Here is a 14,359-nt window from a genome sequence, read left to right as displayed (position 1 = left end):
ACACATTAGTTGAATTTTGACTGATTAGATAGAGCTGGACGAAGACCCGAGTTTGTGAGGAATACTCTATGTTCAGCTTACAATCAGATTGGAATTATACAATTTCTTCATACAATAAAGTGCATAACAGACAGAGAAAGAAAGAAAACAGAAAAACGTACGTGATAAGATAATTGTTATGAGGAGAAAACTAGACAAATAATGTTGTATAAATTTAATGTAGGAATAATATTACTCCAATACCTACTGGGAGTTCCTTTAAATCTTCTTTGTTTGGGTCGAAATTTGTGAACACATAAATGAAAGCGAATTATGTGTTTTATTATTATTAATTATTGTTTGCTAACCTTGCCTAAAGGCAATGTTTAAAAAGTAGAAGTAAATTTTTTTTTATTAAAAAATGTATTTAATGTTACCAATTCATCTTCATCGTAATTTTAATAAAAAAAAGTGTTTATTAAATCTTTAGCAAGCATTCTAACACTTATTATTATTATCATTGAAACACTGGAGATAAATTTACAACGTTGCGTTAGTATATTCGTAGATCAATGTTTTCAGAATAATGGTGTAATGTATCGAGCAGAAAGGGTGGGCACGTTTAGCTGAAACGGTTATTTCCTGAGGTAGCATTCGTCAAACTCAAATGACACAGGGTCAAATAGGTTTTATCATATTTTGCGAAGCAACTCTATTAAAAACATATTTAGCAAAAACAATTTTATTGGAAACCATCCTCTTTTATTTGAACTGAATGATTGATTATTAATAGCTTGAAATAGATACCTTCAAAACATAAAAATATTACACAGGTAAAAAAATCTTTTAAAGTGAATTTATTTGTAAAGTAAAGAAGTAGAGAGTAGTTCACCTTTAAATTTTTATATATTATTATCATCATGTACTTCAAATTAAATTAACCATGCATAATTTCTCACTTTTTAACTTTAGAGGAGCGAGACAAAATAAATCATAGCTGAACTAACGTCCTTGTGCTGGATTGTATGGAATGATGTACGGCAATAAAACCTTGTCAGTGGCACTTGATTGAATGAGAGAGACTTTTTTAACTTATCGTTTCGAGATTAAAAAAAAGGGGGTGGGGTGGACTTCAAGAAATTATTTGTCCTCTTTTGATTTTTCCACTCCAAGAAAAACTTGATCTACACGCTCACATTGAACGACTAATCACTGAAATTTTTATGCCTAGCTTCATAAACGCCATGTGGACTCATGTCTTCTTAAAAACATTAAGATTAGAACTAGAATGAGAAAAGGCAAAAGAAAACAGGAGGGGAAAATGAGATTATGTAAGGAAAATGAGATAAATCAGAATCTGAGGCATTCAGAAGAAGGCAATCAGAAGAATGAGAACAAGTAAAAGAGGAAGGAAAGATATTACGTAAGGGAAATGAGCTTGAGCAGAATCCGAGCTGTTTCAGAAGAGAGTTAAGTAAGGCCTAGTTGTTATCCAATGGCTTAAAATGAATGTTGTTAAGAATGTGCAAAAACTCTTTTAGGGACAATAATAACACTCCTTACCGTGCATATGGAAAATGTCAAAATTCAGGACAGCTGTGGACAAAAGAATGGTGTACAAATGAAAGCTAATGTTATGTGAGTATGACTACGTCACATATCATCGAATCCATTTCTATCTAGAGTACAAAATCCAGATTCTGCCAACTGAGCTTCCTTTTTCCTATAAAATGGATGGTACCGCCGATTATAACAATAAAAGGCATAGTCACATTGCAAACATGGTAAAAAACTAAGAATTGCAAGACCTAGTGTTTTGGATCCATGGGAATTTGTTAGTCCAAAGTTGCAAATGAAGCTTAACTAACTATATGATCAACCAAAAAATTGCAGAATGAAGAGCTAGACTTGCCAAAACAAAGCATGACACTAATAAAAAACCTCACTCTTGATTTAGAAAAGACTTACAGATCAAGAATTCCGTTTAGATTTTACATTATAGGTGAAGAGCGCTCACTTGAAAGCTGAATTACAACACAAATCATGTGGCAAAAAGAGAAGGGTTGGCTGAAGCATTTCCCACTTGAACTTCAAGGAGTTCCAAGCGACGCTCCAACACATCAAGCTTCTCATTCAAAGACGCCAACTTGCTCTTCGTTGTAGCCTCTGAACGAACCAAAACAAATGGGTATGTTAGGTCACATCATGAACCCAGAAGAACACACACCAGAATTTCAATAACAAGGAAAAGGGGCGGAAAAAAAAAATTCAAACTTGAGATGATGTTGGTGTTATTCAATGAGCTCCAGCATTCACGGGATAGATAATAACATCAAAGACAAATTGATGACACTGTTTCGTGGATAGACGAAACGACATCATGATAGGTCGTTTCAGAGGATGAGAAAGAGAGAGTGCGTACCGAATTGGACAAGGAAGTCGAAGAGACGACGAACATTGAGAGAAATGTGAGAGATGAATTCGCGGTTTTCCCAATCAGCTTGCACCGCTATTCCCACGTTTACTGCGTTTGTTATCCCTCCTGCACGAGCCATTGCTTCTTCTTCTTCTTCCCCGCGATTCCAGATCCAATGCCAATGCACTTGCAGATTGCAATACAGAGTTTACTTCTGAGTCCACATTTTTTGAAATAAATATTCTCTTAATTTCTTCTTTTCGAAAGAGTTTTTTAATATTCTCTATTTGTTTTTACCTAAATAGTGAATGAAAAATGCTAAGAAATTAAAAGTGAATTTTTTTATTGAAAAGTTCATGTTGCACTCCCTCATAAACATAATTACAAATAAAAATATATATTATTTTTTAATAAATGCCTTTAAAATTAGTGAACAAGACCTACAGTTATTAATTAACTGTTTTTATTTTTCAACTAATGAAGATTATTGAAACATTTTCTCTATCAATTTTTAAGATATTAATTTATATATTATTCAATTGAAAGATATTTCTTTTCTCCTTTTTTTGACAGAGCAAAAAGGATGTAAAGATTTTTCTTTTATTTTTGTGATGGCAGTAAGTTATAAAGCGAGTTGCATAATGGCAGGTAGCGAGTAACTTGCCCCGCCAACAAAAGGGAAAGTAACGGAAGAGTTCATTATGTGGGGTCGACTTCATAGTCACAACTGACAACTTACTTTACTTGATTGTCAGAATAAGAAATGAGACATAATGCTCATCTAATCTAAACCCCATCTCTGAATTGCAGGTTTGTAATGATACATAATATGATTATTTACAAAGAAATACTTAATATTGAAATACCATAATTTTTCAAATAAAATATATTTTAAAAATAATTTACAACGATATACGTAATATAGAAACAGCGAAAATTTGCTTTGAACTTGCTTCTTATTTGATGATTGCAGGATCCTTTTAGAATGTTGATATTTTTTGTGTTAGATTCATTTAGCCATACATAATTTATGCTGAATTATAAAAAGCAGCTTTAATCCTATCTTAAATTTGAGGCTCTTGCTCTTACTCGTGTAATTTCCTTCTCCTAATTCAGATAAAGCCGCATATGCCATTAGATCAAGGATCCCGATGTACTATTTCATGTGCCATCAATTGCCACCTCAAAAGTATCAAAGATAATTTTTTAAAAATAAAATTGAACAACTGACGTTTTACATGTTAGATAGCCCGCCCACCCACCTTCACTTTAATTTGTCACACATACATCCACTTTCAGCAAGACGTGAAGGCACGGAATACAAGTTGGTAGAACGTAGCTTTCAGTATTCCAACAATTGTCCAGCAACTAATTATTTTAGGCACATTGTCAAGTGTTGGATTTTTTGGGGGAAAGAAAACGAAATGATTGTTGCTAAAATATTAATCGAGAAATAATTAATTTAAAAATTAAAATTCCTTTAAAAAATGTAACAACTATATCTCAAAAAAGTTGAGTCCCATTTATTTGAATACATATGGTAGTGGCCATCTATCCTGAAGCTGTAACTTGTAAAAGGCCATTGTGCCTAAGCAATGCATCTGGTGTTGGTTCTCGCCCACGGAATTGCACAAAGACCTGCACAGTGCAGCATTACATGTTTCAACACACAGGATAGCCATATATATATTGAACTTCTTTTATTACAAAACAGATTGAGTTGTGATGTATTGTCTCACCTCCAGTGGTGCCTTGCCACCTCCAAGTGCAAGAATGGTCTCCCGGAACTTGTGTCCTGTTTCTTTAACAGCCTGTTTAGGTGTAAATACATAATAATCAAAATCAAATGTGTAACAATCCATCAAAGAGAAGCACTCTAACAAAAAAGGGTCCAGGGCAAGATCATAATTGGCACCCACAAAAATCACAGCCATGTTTGATTAATTATAATAAATATTGAACCATTCAAGGAATGGTCTATTTGCACAGGATCATCACTGAGTAAAAGAAGCTGGAAGGTCAGGGGAGTGTGTCTGTGCACGCGCTTGGGTATGAGTATAGGGGCATATCTAGTGAGAGCATGAAATATGAGGAGTTAATTTCGACCATACAATTATATGCAGGGCCAACATAGTTTTACTTGAATCTAAGTTTCATCATTTATTTTAGTTACATGGCTAAGATTTATTCCTTATACTTTCATCTCTCACCGGATATGCTTTCTACACACATCAATTTACATGTACGACGACAGGCTGAACAAAATGGTAGTTTGCTCTCAAAAGATAATTGGTAAGATGAAGTGATAAGCTATGCTGTTCATTCAATCGTAATCATGAAAAATAGGGATTTTGAAGATTAAACAAAAAGGAAGTTCACAAACAGTAACGCTAATCCATATTGGCAGCATTTTTATTCCCAAAAAATACCTTGTCATTCTCCAATCCAGCATCCTCAAATGCAGAGAAGGCATCTGCAGACAGTACCTCAGCCCACTGCATAACAGACAATTCACCATATGATATAAATAGTATTTTATTTTTTTTCTCCCCTTAGTTGGACCTGGAGGGACAAGGGGAGGGGAAGGGAAGGCCTTTAAAGCAATGCAGAATATATATATATACCTTGTAGCTATAGTATCCAGCTGCATATCCACCTAACAAATGCAAAACCCAGAAAAATAAATTCATTTTGTTGAGACACTTGCATAATAACAGCGCAATAAGAGGCGCAGCAAACCTGCAAATATATGACTAAAGCTGCAAAGGAACCTATCCTCTGGTAATGGAGGAATCACTTGAGTTTTCTCAGAAACTCTGCGGTCAACATCATAGATGGACTCAGGTCCTCCTGGAACATATTTTGTATGAAGTTCCAGATCCACACATGCAAATCTTAACTGCACATTATATTTATGGACATAGATTAGAAGGCAAAACATGTATTTTAAAACATAAAACATAACACAATAAATAAATAAACAGAACCGGAATTAGAAACTAGGTACACGTAATAAAATATTGAAGCCTTACAGACAAGTTAGTACTTTCACTTGGTGCATGTTTGGAAAGCCCATGAAATCACGCTAGACAATGTTTTAGTGTCAAAGTTATAAGTTATAACTTGTAGCCTTGAAATTGGATTTATGTTTGAGTGAATTTGGCGTCAATCCAAACATGCTATTAAAAATAATCAAACCGAAGAAAATACATTTATGAAGCAATACAATTATAACCAAATTTGAAAATAACTAATTGCATCAAAAATCAATTTCACACCATACACTAGAGACAAGCAACCATAGAAAGAATAAATTTGGGTTCACAGAGTATTTCCATTGAGCAGATTTTACAGGAGGAAAAAAGTGCCTAAGTACTTAATTTATTCAAAAAATAATGGAACAAGAAGAGATGGCAGAACCCCAAAGTACCTAAGATGATGAAAAATACTAAGACTACCTAACCCACAAGAACAAAATAGTTATCCCATAATACAGTTCAGAACATGAAATGATTAGATTGCACAAAAATCATGATATGCCCACAGCATAAATTGGAAGTTAATGAGAGTAATTAACCAGTACATTCATACTGACCTGTCGAAGACTTAAAGAGCCAGCACGAAAAGTCCTGGCAGCAACAAGCTTCAAATATATTTCTTCAGGGAGACTCTCCCCAGTTTCAAAATGCTTTGCAATGCCCAATAAAGTTTCTCTAAAGGAAAAAAAATGCCATAAATATGAAAATATATGATGCTCCAGTTAAGAAATCATGACGTTATGAACAGAAGATACTTAAAGGCACCTCATATAAAGGGTTAAAATGGATCACGTCACTCAAAACAAACAAGCCTAATAATGCCCAAACCCCATGAAGATGCAACGGAAAGAAGTTGAAATGGAGAATATAAAACCATTTACAAGCAATGCTGATGTGGACAGTCAATAGTTGGAAAGAATAAATTTTTCAAAGCATAAGGTCAAAGTTATTCAGAAGACATTGATCAAAAAGAGGATGAAGCATAATCTACAGTTGGGAGAAAGAAACATACTGATTTCCTCTTCACTCTGTTTATAACAGAGAAGAATCAAAGTAACATCTAAGGAAGACAAGGGTATAAACCTCACATGGAGATATTTACTTACCTATGGTAACACCAGTTTTCCATGAATTGAGAAGGTAACTCAACAGCATCCCACTCTATCCCTCTAATACCAGCAACCAGACCCTCATCTTGCTTAGTAAGCATATGTTGAAGTGCATGGCCAAATTCATGGAAGACAGTCTCAACCTGAAAAAGATACCCAACATGAATTTTCAAGATTGAAATCCATTTTAAACCGCAAGTTTATTAAGATTTTGATTGCTCTATCATCAAGATAGTGTAGATCTTTAAAATGTTACTAATCTGGATATTTTTCATTCAGGTTAAAATCTTTTACATAATTGACCTGACACTATAACCCAAGAACCGGAGGTTCCCATGTAAGGCTGAATACTACCCAAATGGGTAAAAATCTCAAATAGTTCTCTCAGAAAGCTTTTGGAAAAACAAACTTCTTTTTTCCACCACAATAAGTTAATCCAAAGTTCAAATACTAATTATTACAAAGTTTAATCATTCATTTATTTAAGAGGAAAATTTCAAGAAATGTCTTCACTTGAAAACATGGCCAGAAATGGAAAAATATTAATAGAGCATTCGTACATTCAAATCAAATAGCATAGCTCAGGAGACAATAATAAATGCAATGCTGAGTGTCTGACCCAATTCCTTGGGTAGTCTGACTCAGACTAGAAGATGCAAGCACATCAATAGCAGACACCACCAGAGGCAAGCAGCGTGTGTTACCATTAGCATAGATATAATCTAATCAGCTCTTTTTAATTGCACAGATAATAATCATAGCAAACATATATATATATATATATATATATATATATATATATATATATATATATATATATATATATATATATATATATATATATATATATATATATATAAACACATCAAGTACAATTGAGGTTACCTCACGGAATGTCATTAGACTTGGCTTGTTTCCAACAGGAGGGGTTTGATTGCACACCATGTGAGCAACAGGCAACCTTGCTGAGGTACCATCACGTGATAATACACGACTACGAGCAAGGACTTCATCCATCCATGCACCTTGCCTTTTTTCAGAAGGACGACTGTAAGGATCAAAATAAAAATATGCAATTGGACTGCCTGAAGAATCCTTGACACGAAAGAATTTGACATCATTATTCCAGACCTGAATAGCAATAATCATGTGTCAGTAATTTTAAAATAAATGCTTCTCGGTACCAGAATAATAGCTAACCAAAAGGGAATTTAGTTACCGGAGCTAGACCATCAGCTGGCTCAATTTCAATGCCAAAAAGTGTTTTTGCGAGGTTAAAGAGCCCATCCATAACCTTTGGCAGAGAGAAAAAGGGACGCAGTTCTTCCTGTGTGATAGCAGCAGAAGCATGAGCTTTTCCAAGAAAGAGTAAATGTTTAAATTACAAAAGAAAGACTAGCACATAATTACATAAAAATAACAAAATCTTGGAACAGCAGTTACATTAGTCAATGGAGTAAACAAGGAAAAGCAAATTATAAACTGTAATTAGAGGGTGGGACTGTGGGAGTAAGAAACTCTTACATGTGGTTGACAATTGACATGAATAGAAATAATATAAGAAATAATACCTTTCAGAACTAAGTACAATAAACCAAAGAATGAAACTTTACCTTCAACACTTGTGGAAATGTGTATCCATAGGATACTTTAGAACAGTTACAAACATTTTACAGGCTTATGATAAAATTTTGTTACTTTTCTATAATAAAGAGCCATTTCATGTTCACCGTAAACCTTTACAATTCAACAGCTAATGCAAATAGTTGTATAAAAATGTTGATTGCACAAATAATTCTATGCACGAACAATTTATTAAATACTAACTAATGTGGAATGGAGATTAATCTTTCTTCTAATCATTCGAAATTTCTTTATCATCCAGTGTCACAGTTAATTGTCAAAATTCACCTTGTTTTATAAAAGTGTTTCTTTTTTCCTGAATGATAATTGAGTGAGTAAGTGAGAGTGAGAGAGAGACCTCATTAATATCATATTTTGACTCACGAAGCCTCTCACTCCAAAAGCCAATGTCCCAGTGAGTCAAATCACCAGCTTCCAATGCAGCCTGACTTTTGGAGAATTCCCGAAGGTCTACCATATCTGCAAGGAAAAAACATGGAACACCCAAATTATTACTTGATTGAAGTAGCCAACACACACACCACCTATACATAAAACCAAATTTAAATAGACAATGCAATCACCTCTAGGGTATATGTCTAAGTGATTAGCCATTGGAAATTTAGAATTCTTCCAATAGGACATCTACTTTTTGTTATTTAGAATATTCAACGACAATGAAGAGCTAACTCCAGAAAGCCTATATACAATAAATTTTTCCCACACATAACAAATGAAAAAATCACATACAATTTAAAGCTCAATCCAAACACTAAAAATAAATGCATCTTATACACTACCTTGGACTGCAGAATCCCAGGAGGCTTTGCGGAGCTTTTCAAGAAGTTCTTCTGCTTTATCAACAGTTGCCATTTTGGTTGCCATGCTAACCTGATAGATTATACATCAGCAACCTACAACAGGATTGTATTCTTAATATAGCAAATGAATCATACCTCTGCATAGTTATTGTAGTTGAGAAGCTTAGCTTTTTCCAACCTAAGCTTTAAAATTTGCTCAATTATTTCTGTATTATCCAAATCTCCACTAGATGCACGTGTTATGTATGCACGGTAAACTTCTTCCCGCAAAGAACGGTTGCGAGCATGTTGCATAACAGCAATATAACTGGGAGCATCTAATGTAATAACCCATGGCCCATTCTCAGCACCGGCATTATCATGCCCCTGCATTTGCCCATCAAGTAATCAAAACTCAAAAAGACTAATTGTCATAAGTTGAGAATGATAACATAATGTCAAAATGAGATACCTTGGACACTGCACTTTGTGCAGCCAACCCAAGAGCAGTAGCAGGTAATCCTTCAATTTCCTTCTTATCTGTGATTAGCTTTTCAAACTTCTTTGTTGCATCCAAAACATTCTCCCCAAATTTTTCTGATAACCTTTCCAGCTCCTGTGATGAAATATGACAATATACATATATAAAAATACAATTAAAAAAAAGCAACATTACTTGAAATATTGTTGGTATAAAGTTTTATCACTTTACTTCTGAAATTTGAGAAAAAGAGAACCAGTATTTAATCAAAATCTTATTACTTGGTTTAATTTGGAGTTGGGATATAAAGCAAAATCCTCCACTGACATGTGCTGCTAATAAAATTGGGATTTCAAACTATTGCATATGGATCTTTTTCCAATTATAAATATCAACATTTTACCAGTATATGTTGCCTATTCTGTCACTTACAAGACACACCCAAAACTTCAAAATAAGTATAATTAAGATCCCATTTTCCACCCTTGTCTGAGAAAAGAATAGGCCCAGTTGTTTCCATCAAACAGACATCAGAGATAGAGATATAGCTATAGCCAAAAGCCTAACACATAATTATAATAAATGATGGGAATCAAATAGCATGTGCTACTAATAGCTACCATTTAAGTTTTTTTTTTTTTTTTTTTTTTTTTTTTTTTTTAAATAGCACACCTGTTCAATTTGGTTAAAACGTTCTCTTTTATCATCTTCCAGAGAAACTCCATTCAGAACCGCCTCCTTTATTTGGCCTGCAAAGGCACAAGTATATTGTCATTTTAGTTTACAAATGGAACAAGGAAAGCCCCAAATAATAAATTTGTTTAAAATCAAGTGAATAGTAAATGGAACAATAGTTTGACATTTAGCATGAGTATAGATTAGAGAACTACTTCGTTGACATGTAAGACAAAGTCACAAATATTCCATGTTACAAATCAAACACCAAAAGTAGAACCCGCACAATATCTGATATGATCCATGAAGAGGAAGAGGGTTTGGAGCAGGAGTTGGACCCAGCTATTGAGATGGAGGAAGATTATCATCAGGCCCAAGAAATTGAGAAGCCCAAGAGGAAGAAGACCAAGTCCAAATGGCTTAATGACTTTGTGGTTCCTGAAAATAGGCGTAAGAATAGTGCTAGGGGTAAAAAGTGATGGTTGTGTTGCTCTTTTGTTGCCTTATGCAATTAGTTAGTTATGCTCCTAACAGACTATAAGTGTAATTGTTTTGCCACATTTTTGTGGGTGGAAAAAAGATGATTCTCCTCTCATTTTTCTGATTCTTCTCTTCTCTCTCTCCCTTTCTAATTCTTCTTCTAAATTCCTCTTTCTTCTCCCTGTTCTGCTCTTGTCTCTCTCTATTCTTGAGCTGGGCCTATCAATATCTCTCTTACACTAAGAAGCTCAGCATCAAATTGGCCATAGGGTGGAGCCATAAATCAGAAAATTTTATGCCAAATACACACCCAACATCTTTCACAGTTTTTCATCTTATTAAAAGAAAACCTAGAAGCTGAGAAGCATCATCATGATGTAAACCAAAGCAATTTCAAGCAACTTTTAGTATAAAAGTTAACATGCCAATAGCAACAACAATAGCCTTATTCCACCCAGTGAGATCAGTTACAAGGATCATATAACGCCATTGAACTCGGTTAAAAACTAATTTGTTAGAGATACTTTTTACAATGAAATCCTTTTTTCCTATATTGAAATAAAAATCACATCACAAGAACATCATAGCAATAAGATATTCTAGTAACTTACTTTCAACTATACGTTTGCGAGCATCACTAAGTGTCTGCCAATCAGGAGATTCTTGAATGGCTTTGAATGCATTATAAATAGGTTTGCTTTGACCCAGTCTAAGCTGAAACTTAACTTTATCTGCCTGCAAACAAAAGTAATCCTCATTAGCACACCAAAACTACTGAATTCATGAACCAAAACAGAAATACACACACAGAGATAGCCAAAAATAAAAGAAAACATTTCAAATAAACATCTTCCAATGTTGCTCATGCGTTAAAGAGTGAAGCAAATAAACCAAGAGTTTTGCTATATCCTCCCACAAATTCTCCTAATAATTCTCGTACTACTTTACAAAACATGCATCAAATAAAAAAGTACATGCATCTATTATCTTGAAAACATAACAATCATTTAATACTTTTTCATTTAGCAATTAGAAAGATTAGTAGGCATAAAAAGTAAGAGCATGCTAACCACTGAATCCACTGATTAAGGAACTAAAAGAAGAAATTTTTTTATCAGAAAATATAATAAATAAGCCTTTCTAATTTTCAATAAAATCTTTTTACTTCCAATTCCTTAACAAATGTGTCAAGGGATAACTTAGTATTATTCATAAACTAACCCCCGTACAGTTTTTCACCATATCCCAAAAATGCACAAAAAAACATTTATATTAATATAAAAACACAACACTACCCATCAACAGCAAAAAAATAAAAATGATCGAAAAAATGCACAAATAAGCATAACAAAAGCAATACCTGCACATCTTCAATGGCAGAACGGAGCTCAGAACTATCCTTAACCGACTTGAGATGATTCACAGCGCCCCAAACAACAGACAATCGATCAACAATCTTCTCCAATGGTTCCACCAACTTGGGCCACGACGGTTCAACGGTACGTTCCAGTTCCTCCAAATCACGTTCCTACAAAAACCACCCACCAAGCAAACGAACCCAAAAACACCGAATTAACCCATACCCATTACCCAGAATCCGATGAAGAATCCAAAACAGAAAAAAAAAAAAAAAAAAGGTGGGAACTTGTTACCAGCTTGCTGAGAAGAGCGCGAATGCCAGGTCGCACGTGTTTGGGTTCGATGGCATCAAAGGGTGGGAATTCAAATTCCTGCAAAAGAGGGTTTGGTTCGACGACGTCGTCGAGAGCGGAAGAGGCCATGGGGCGAGTGGGGAGGGAAGAACGAGAAGAAGAGCGAAAAGGGGAAGTGGACTTGTGCAGTGTGTCAATGCAGAAAGAGAAGGATGAGGACCAGAGGGGACAGGGATGGGATTTTGGGAATTGTTTGGGGTTGAAAATGGAATGAGTAGTGCGTTTTAGGAGTGGGTGAATGGAACGAGAGATGGGGAGAGTGAGGGTAAAGCGTGTAGCCATTAGCATATTTGCTATAAGAAGGGTACCAACCAGAGCTCCGTGCCTCATTTTGAAATGGGTCTCTCTCTGTATAGTGTGATTTTTTTGGTCAGGTTCATGAAAAATCTTTCGATTGGGATACTTTTGTTTGCTTTTTTACCTTTGATATTTATGTCACTTTTTTATTATGCATTTCGTTAACCTCATGTATATAGTTATTGTGTTAAAGTTATTGTATTATAGTATTTATTTAATTATTTATAAATAAAAAATTTTAAAATATATATATAAATATTATATTAAAGTTATAAAAATATAATAAATACTCTTTTTTTTACATTTTATTATTGTTAACTATTTATTCTTAATCTTAAAAGTTAAGATTAATAAAAAAAATTTATTATTATGAAAGTTTATATTTCAATTAAAGTTTATTAGACTTTACATTATGATTTAATAAAAAATACAGGCTACGAATCTTAAACGGCACATGAGAAAAATTTATAAAAAAAATACATTATTGTTGTATTAAAGTTATAAAAATATAAAAAATATTTATTATTACTAATTATTTATCTTTAGCTTTAAGAATTAAGGTTAACAAAAATTTTTAATTATTATGAAAGGTTATATTTGAATTAAAGTTTATTAGACTTTACATTATGATTTAATAAAAGATACAAACTAAGAATCTTAAAGAAAACCTGAAAAAGGGTGTGGATACGTTTAGAAATATAATTTAGTTTAATATTTACTTAGTATTTTTTTAATGAAATTTTATACTATAAATTCATTTATAAAACCTTTTTATTAAATAAGGTAAGAATAATGTATTATGAGAAATTATATCGATAAGTTTATTAAAATAAATTGAAAAGATTTAGTAAGGTTAAAGATATTTTTGTAAGTTTATTTCAAATACTTTCAAACTCATAAAGGATGTATCTATACGTAAAAGTCGCATAAAGGATACAAGTTAATGTTTTTATGTTATCATCTTCTTCCATGAATGAGGGAAATTGATCACCTTGAACTCTTTACCAATAAGAACATAGCGTTACATGCAACTATCACAACCATATAAGCAAAGTACGTGAAGAGCTCAACAGTTATTTGATTCTTGAAGATTACATTCGTTTAACTAATTGAAAACCCTCTTACTGGCTTTTCTTTTCAATTTTTTGATTAATTTGTCAACCTGCTTGAAAAACTAAAATTAGAAATTTTTTGGTCAACAAACTAAAATTGAAATGGAATTGTGCTTTTTCTTTTGTCAGAAAATTGAGTTATGCTTTCTTTGTTTTGAGGTCAGAAATTGACAACTAATCTAACACGTGGGCCTTTGCCACAGGAAGCAAATAGCCCATTCAATTTGGTGTAAGCCCATGTCTACATAAAATGCACCAATGTGGGCCTTTATCAGGAAAATGCTAAACGAATCTTAAGTTGGCCTAAACATGATCCTAGCAAGGGAAATTTTAAAAAAAGAAATTGATTTTCGCTAGAAGGAGGGCTTGAACCTCCGACCTTGTGGTTAACAGCCACACGCTCTAACCAACTGAGCTATTCCAGCTTGATGGAAGTCGTCCTAGTTAGGACACCAATAAACGTGAAACACTATAATAATTCATTCATTCTTGGTCTTCATGAAATTTACTGAATATAGTCATGTTTTCTAATTTAATTTATCCAAATGCAGCTAATTAAATTTGGTTTTGTTTTTTGTCGATTGTTATAAAGGCAATTTTTTTTTTTACAAAATTATTCATTTAAATAGTTCATTTA

General features: G+C 33.4%; 2 protein-coding genes and 1 non-coding gene across 3 annotated transcripts; all 3 read right to left on the bottom strand.

Moving 5' to 3' along the window:
* Window positions 1-277: 277 nt before the first annotated feature.
* On the bottom strand, window positions 278-2,708 carry LOC113868369 (protein BRICK 1). The gene is made up of 2 exons (XM_027503836.1): window positions 2,402-2,708; window positions 278-2,145 (listed from the first exon to the last, which is right to left on the bottom strand). The coding sequence occupies exons 1-2, from the start codon at window positions 2,532-2,534 to the stop codon at window positions 2,021-2,023; spliced, it is 258 nt and encodes an 85-aa protein (XP_027359637.1). The 5' UTR covers window positions 2,535-2,708; the 3' UTR covers window positions 278-2,020.
* Window positions 2,709-3,723: 1,015 nt separating this feature from the next.
* Window positions 3,724-12,675, bottom strand: LOC113868368 (probable cytosolic oligopeptidase A). Its single transcript, XM_027503835.1, has 17 exons — window positions 12,254-12,675; window positions 11,962-12,129; window positions 11,213-11,336; window positions 10,119-10,195; window positions 9,438-9,581; window positions 9,122-9,352; window positions 8,966-9,056; window positions 8,524-8,645; window positions 7,762-7,869; window positions 7,428-7,673; window positions 6,540-6,685; window positions 5,991-6,108; window positions 5,135-5,294; window positions 5,020-5,051; window positions 4,825-4,890; window positions 4,135-4,206; window positions 3,724-4,033 (listed from the first exon to the last, which is right to left on the bottom strand). Exons 1-17 carry the CDS (start codon window positions 12,641-12,643, stop codon window positions 3,947-3,949), a joined length of 2,382 nt encoding a protein of 793 aa, XP_027359636.1. The 5' UTR covers window positions 12,644-12,675; the 3' UTR covers window positions 3,724-3,946.
* A 1,398-nt stretch (window positions 12,676-14,073) lies between these two features.
* On the bottom strand, window positions 14,074-14,147 carry TRNAN-GUU. Its single transcript has one exon. It is a non-coding gene; the product is annotated as a tRNA-Asn (tRNA).
* Window positions 14,148-14,359: the final 212 nt, after the last annotated feature.

This window comes from Abrus precatorius, unplaced genomic scaffold (assembly GCF_003935025.1).
Source record: "Abrus precatorius isolate BTA unplaced genomic scaffold, Abrus_2018 Scaffold6, whole genome shotgun sequence".
NCBI classification, from domain to species: Eukaryota; Viridiplantae; Streptophyta; class Magnoliopsida; order Fabales; family Fabaceae; genus Abrus; species Abrus precatorius.
This window is presented reverse-complemented; position numbering and strand designations above follow the sequence as displayed.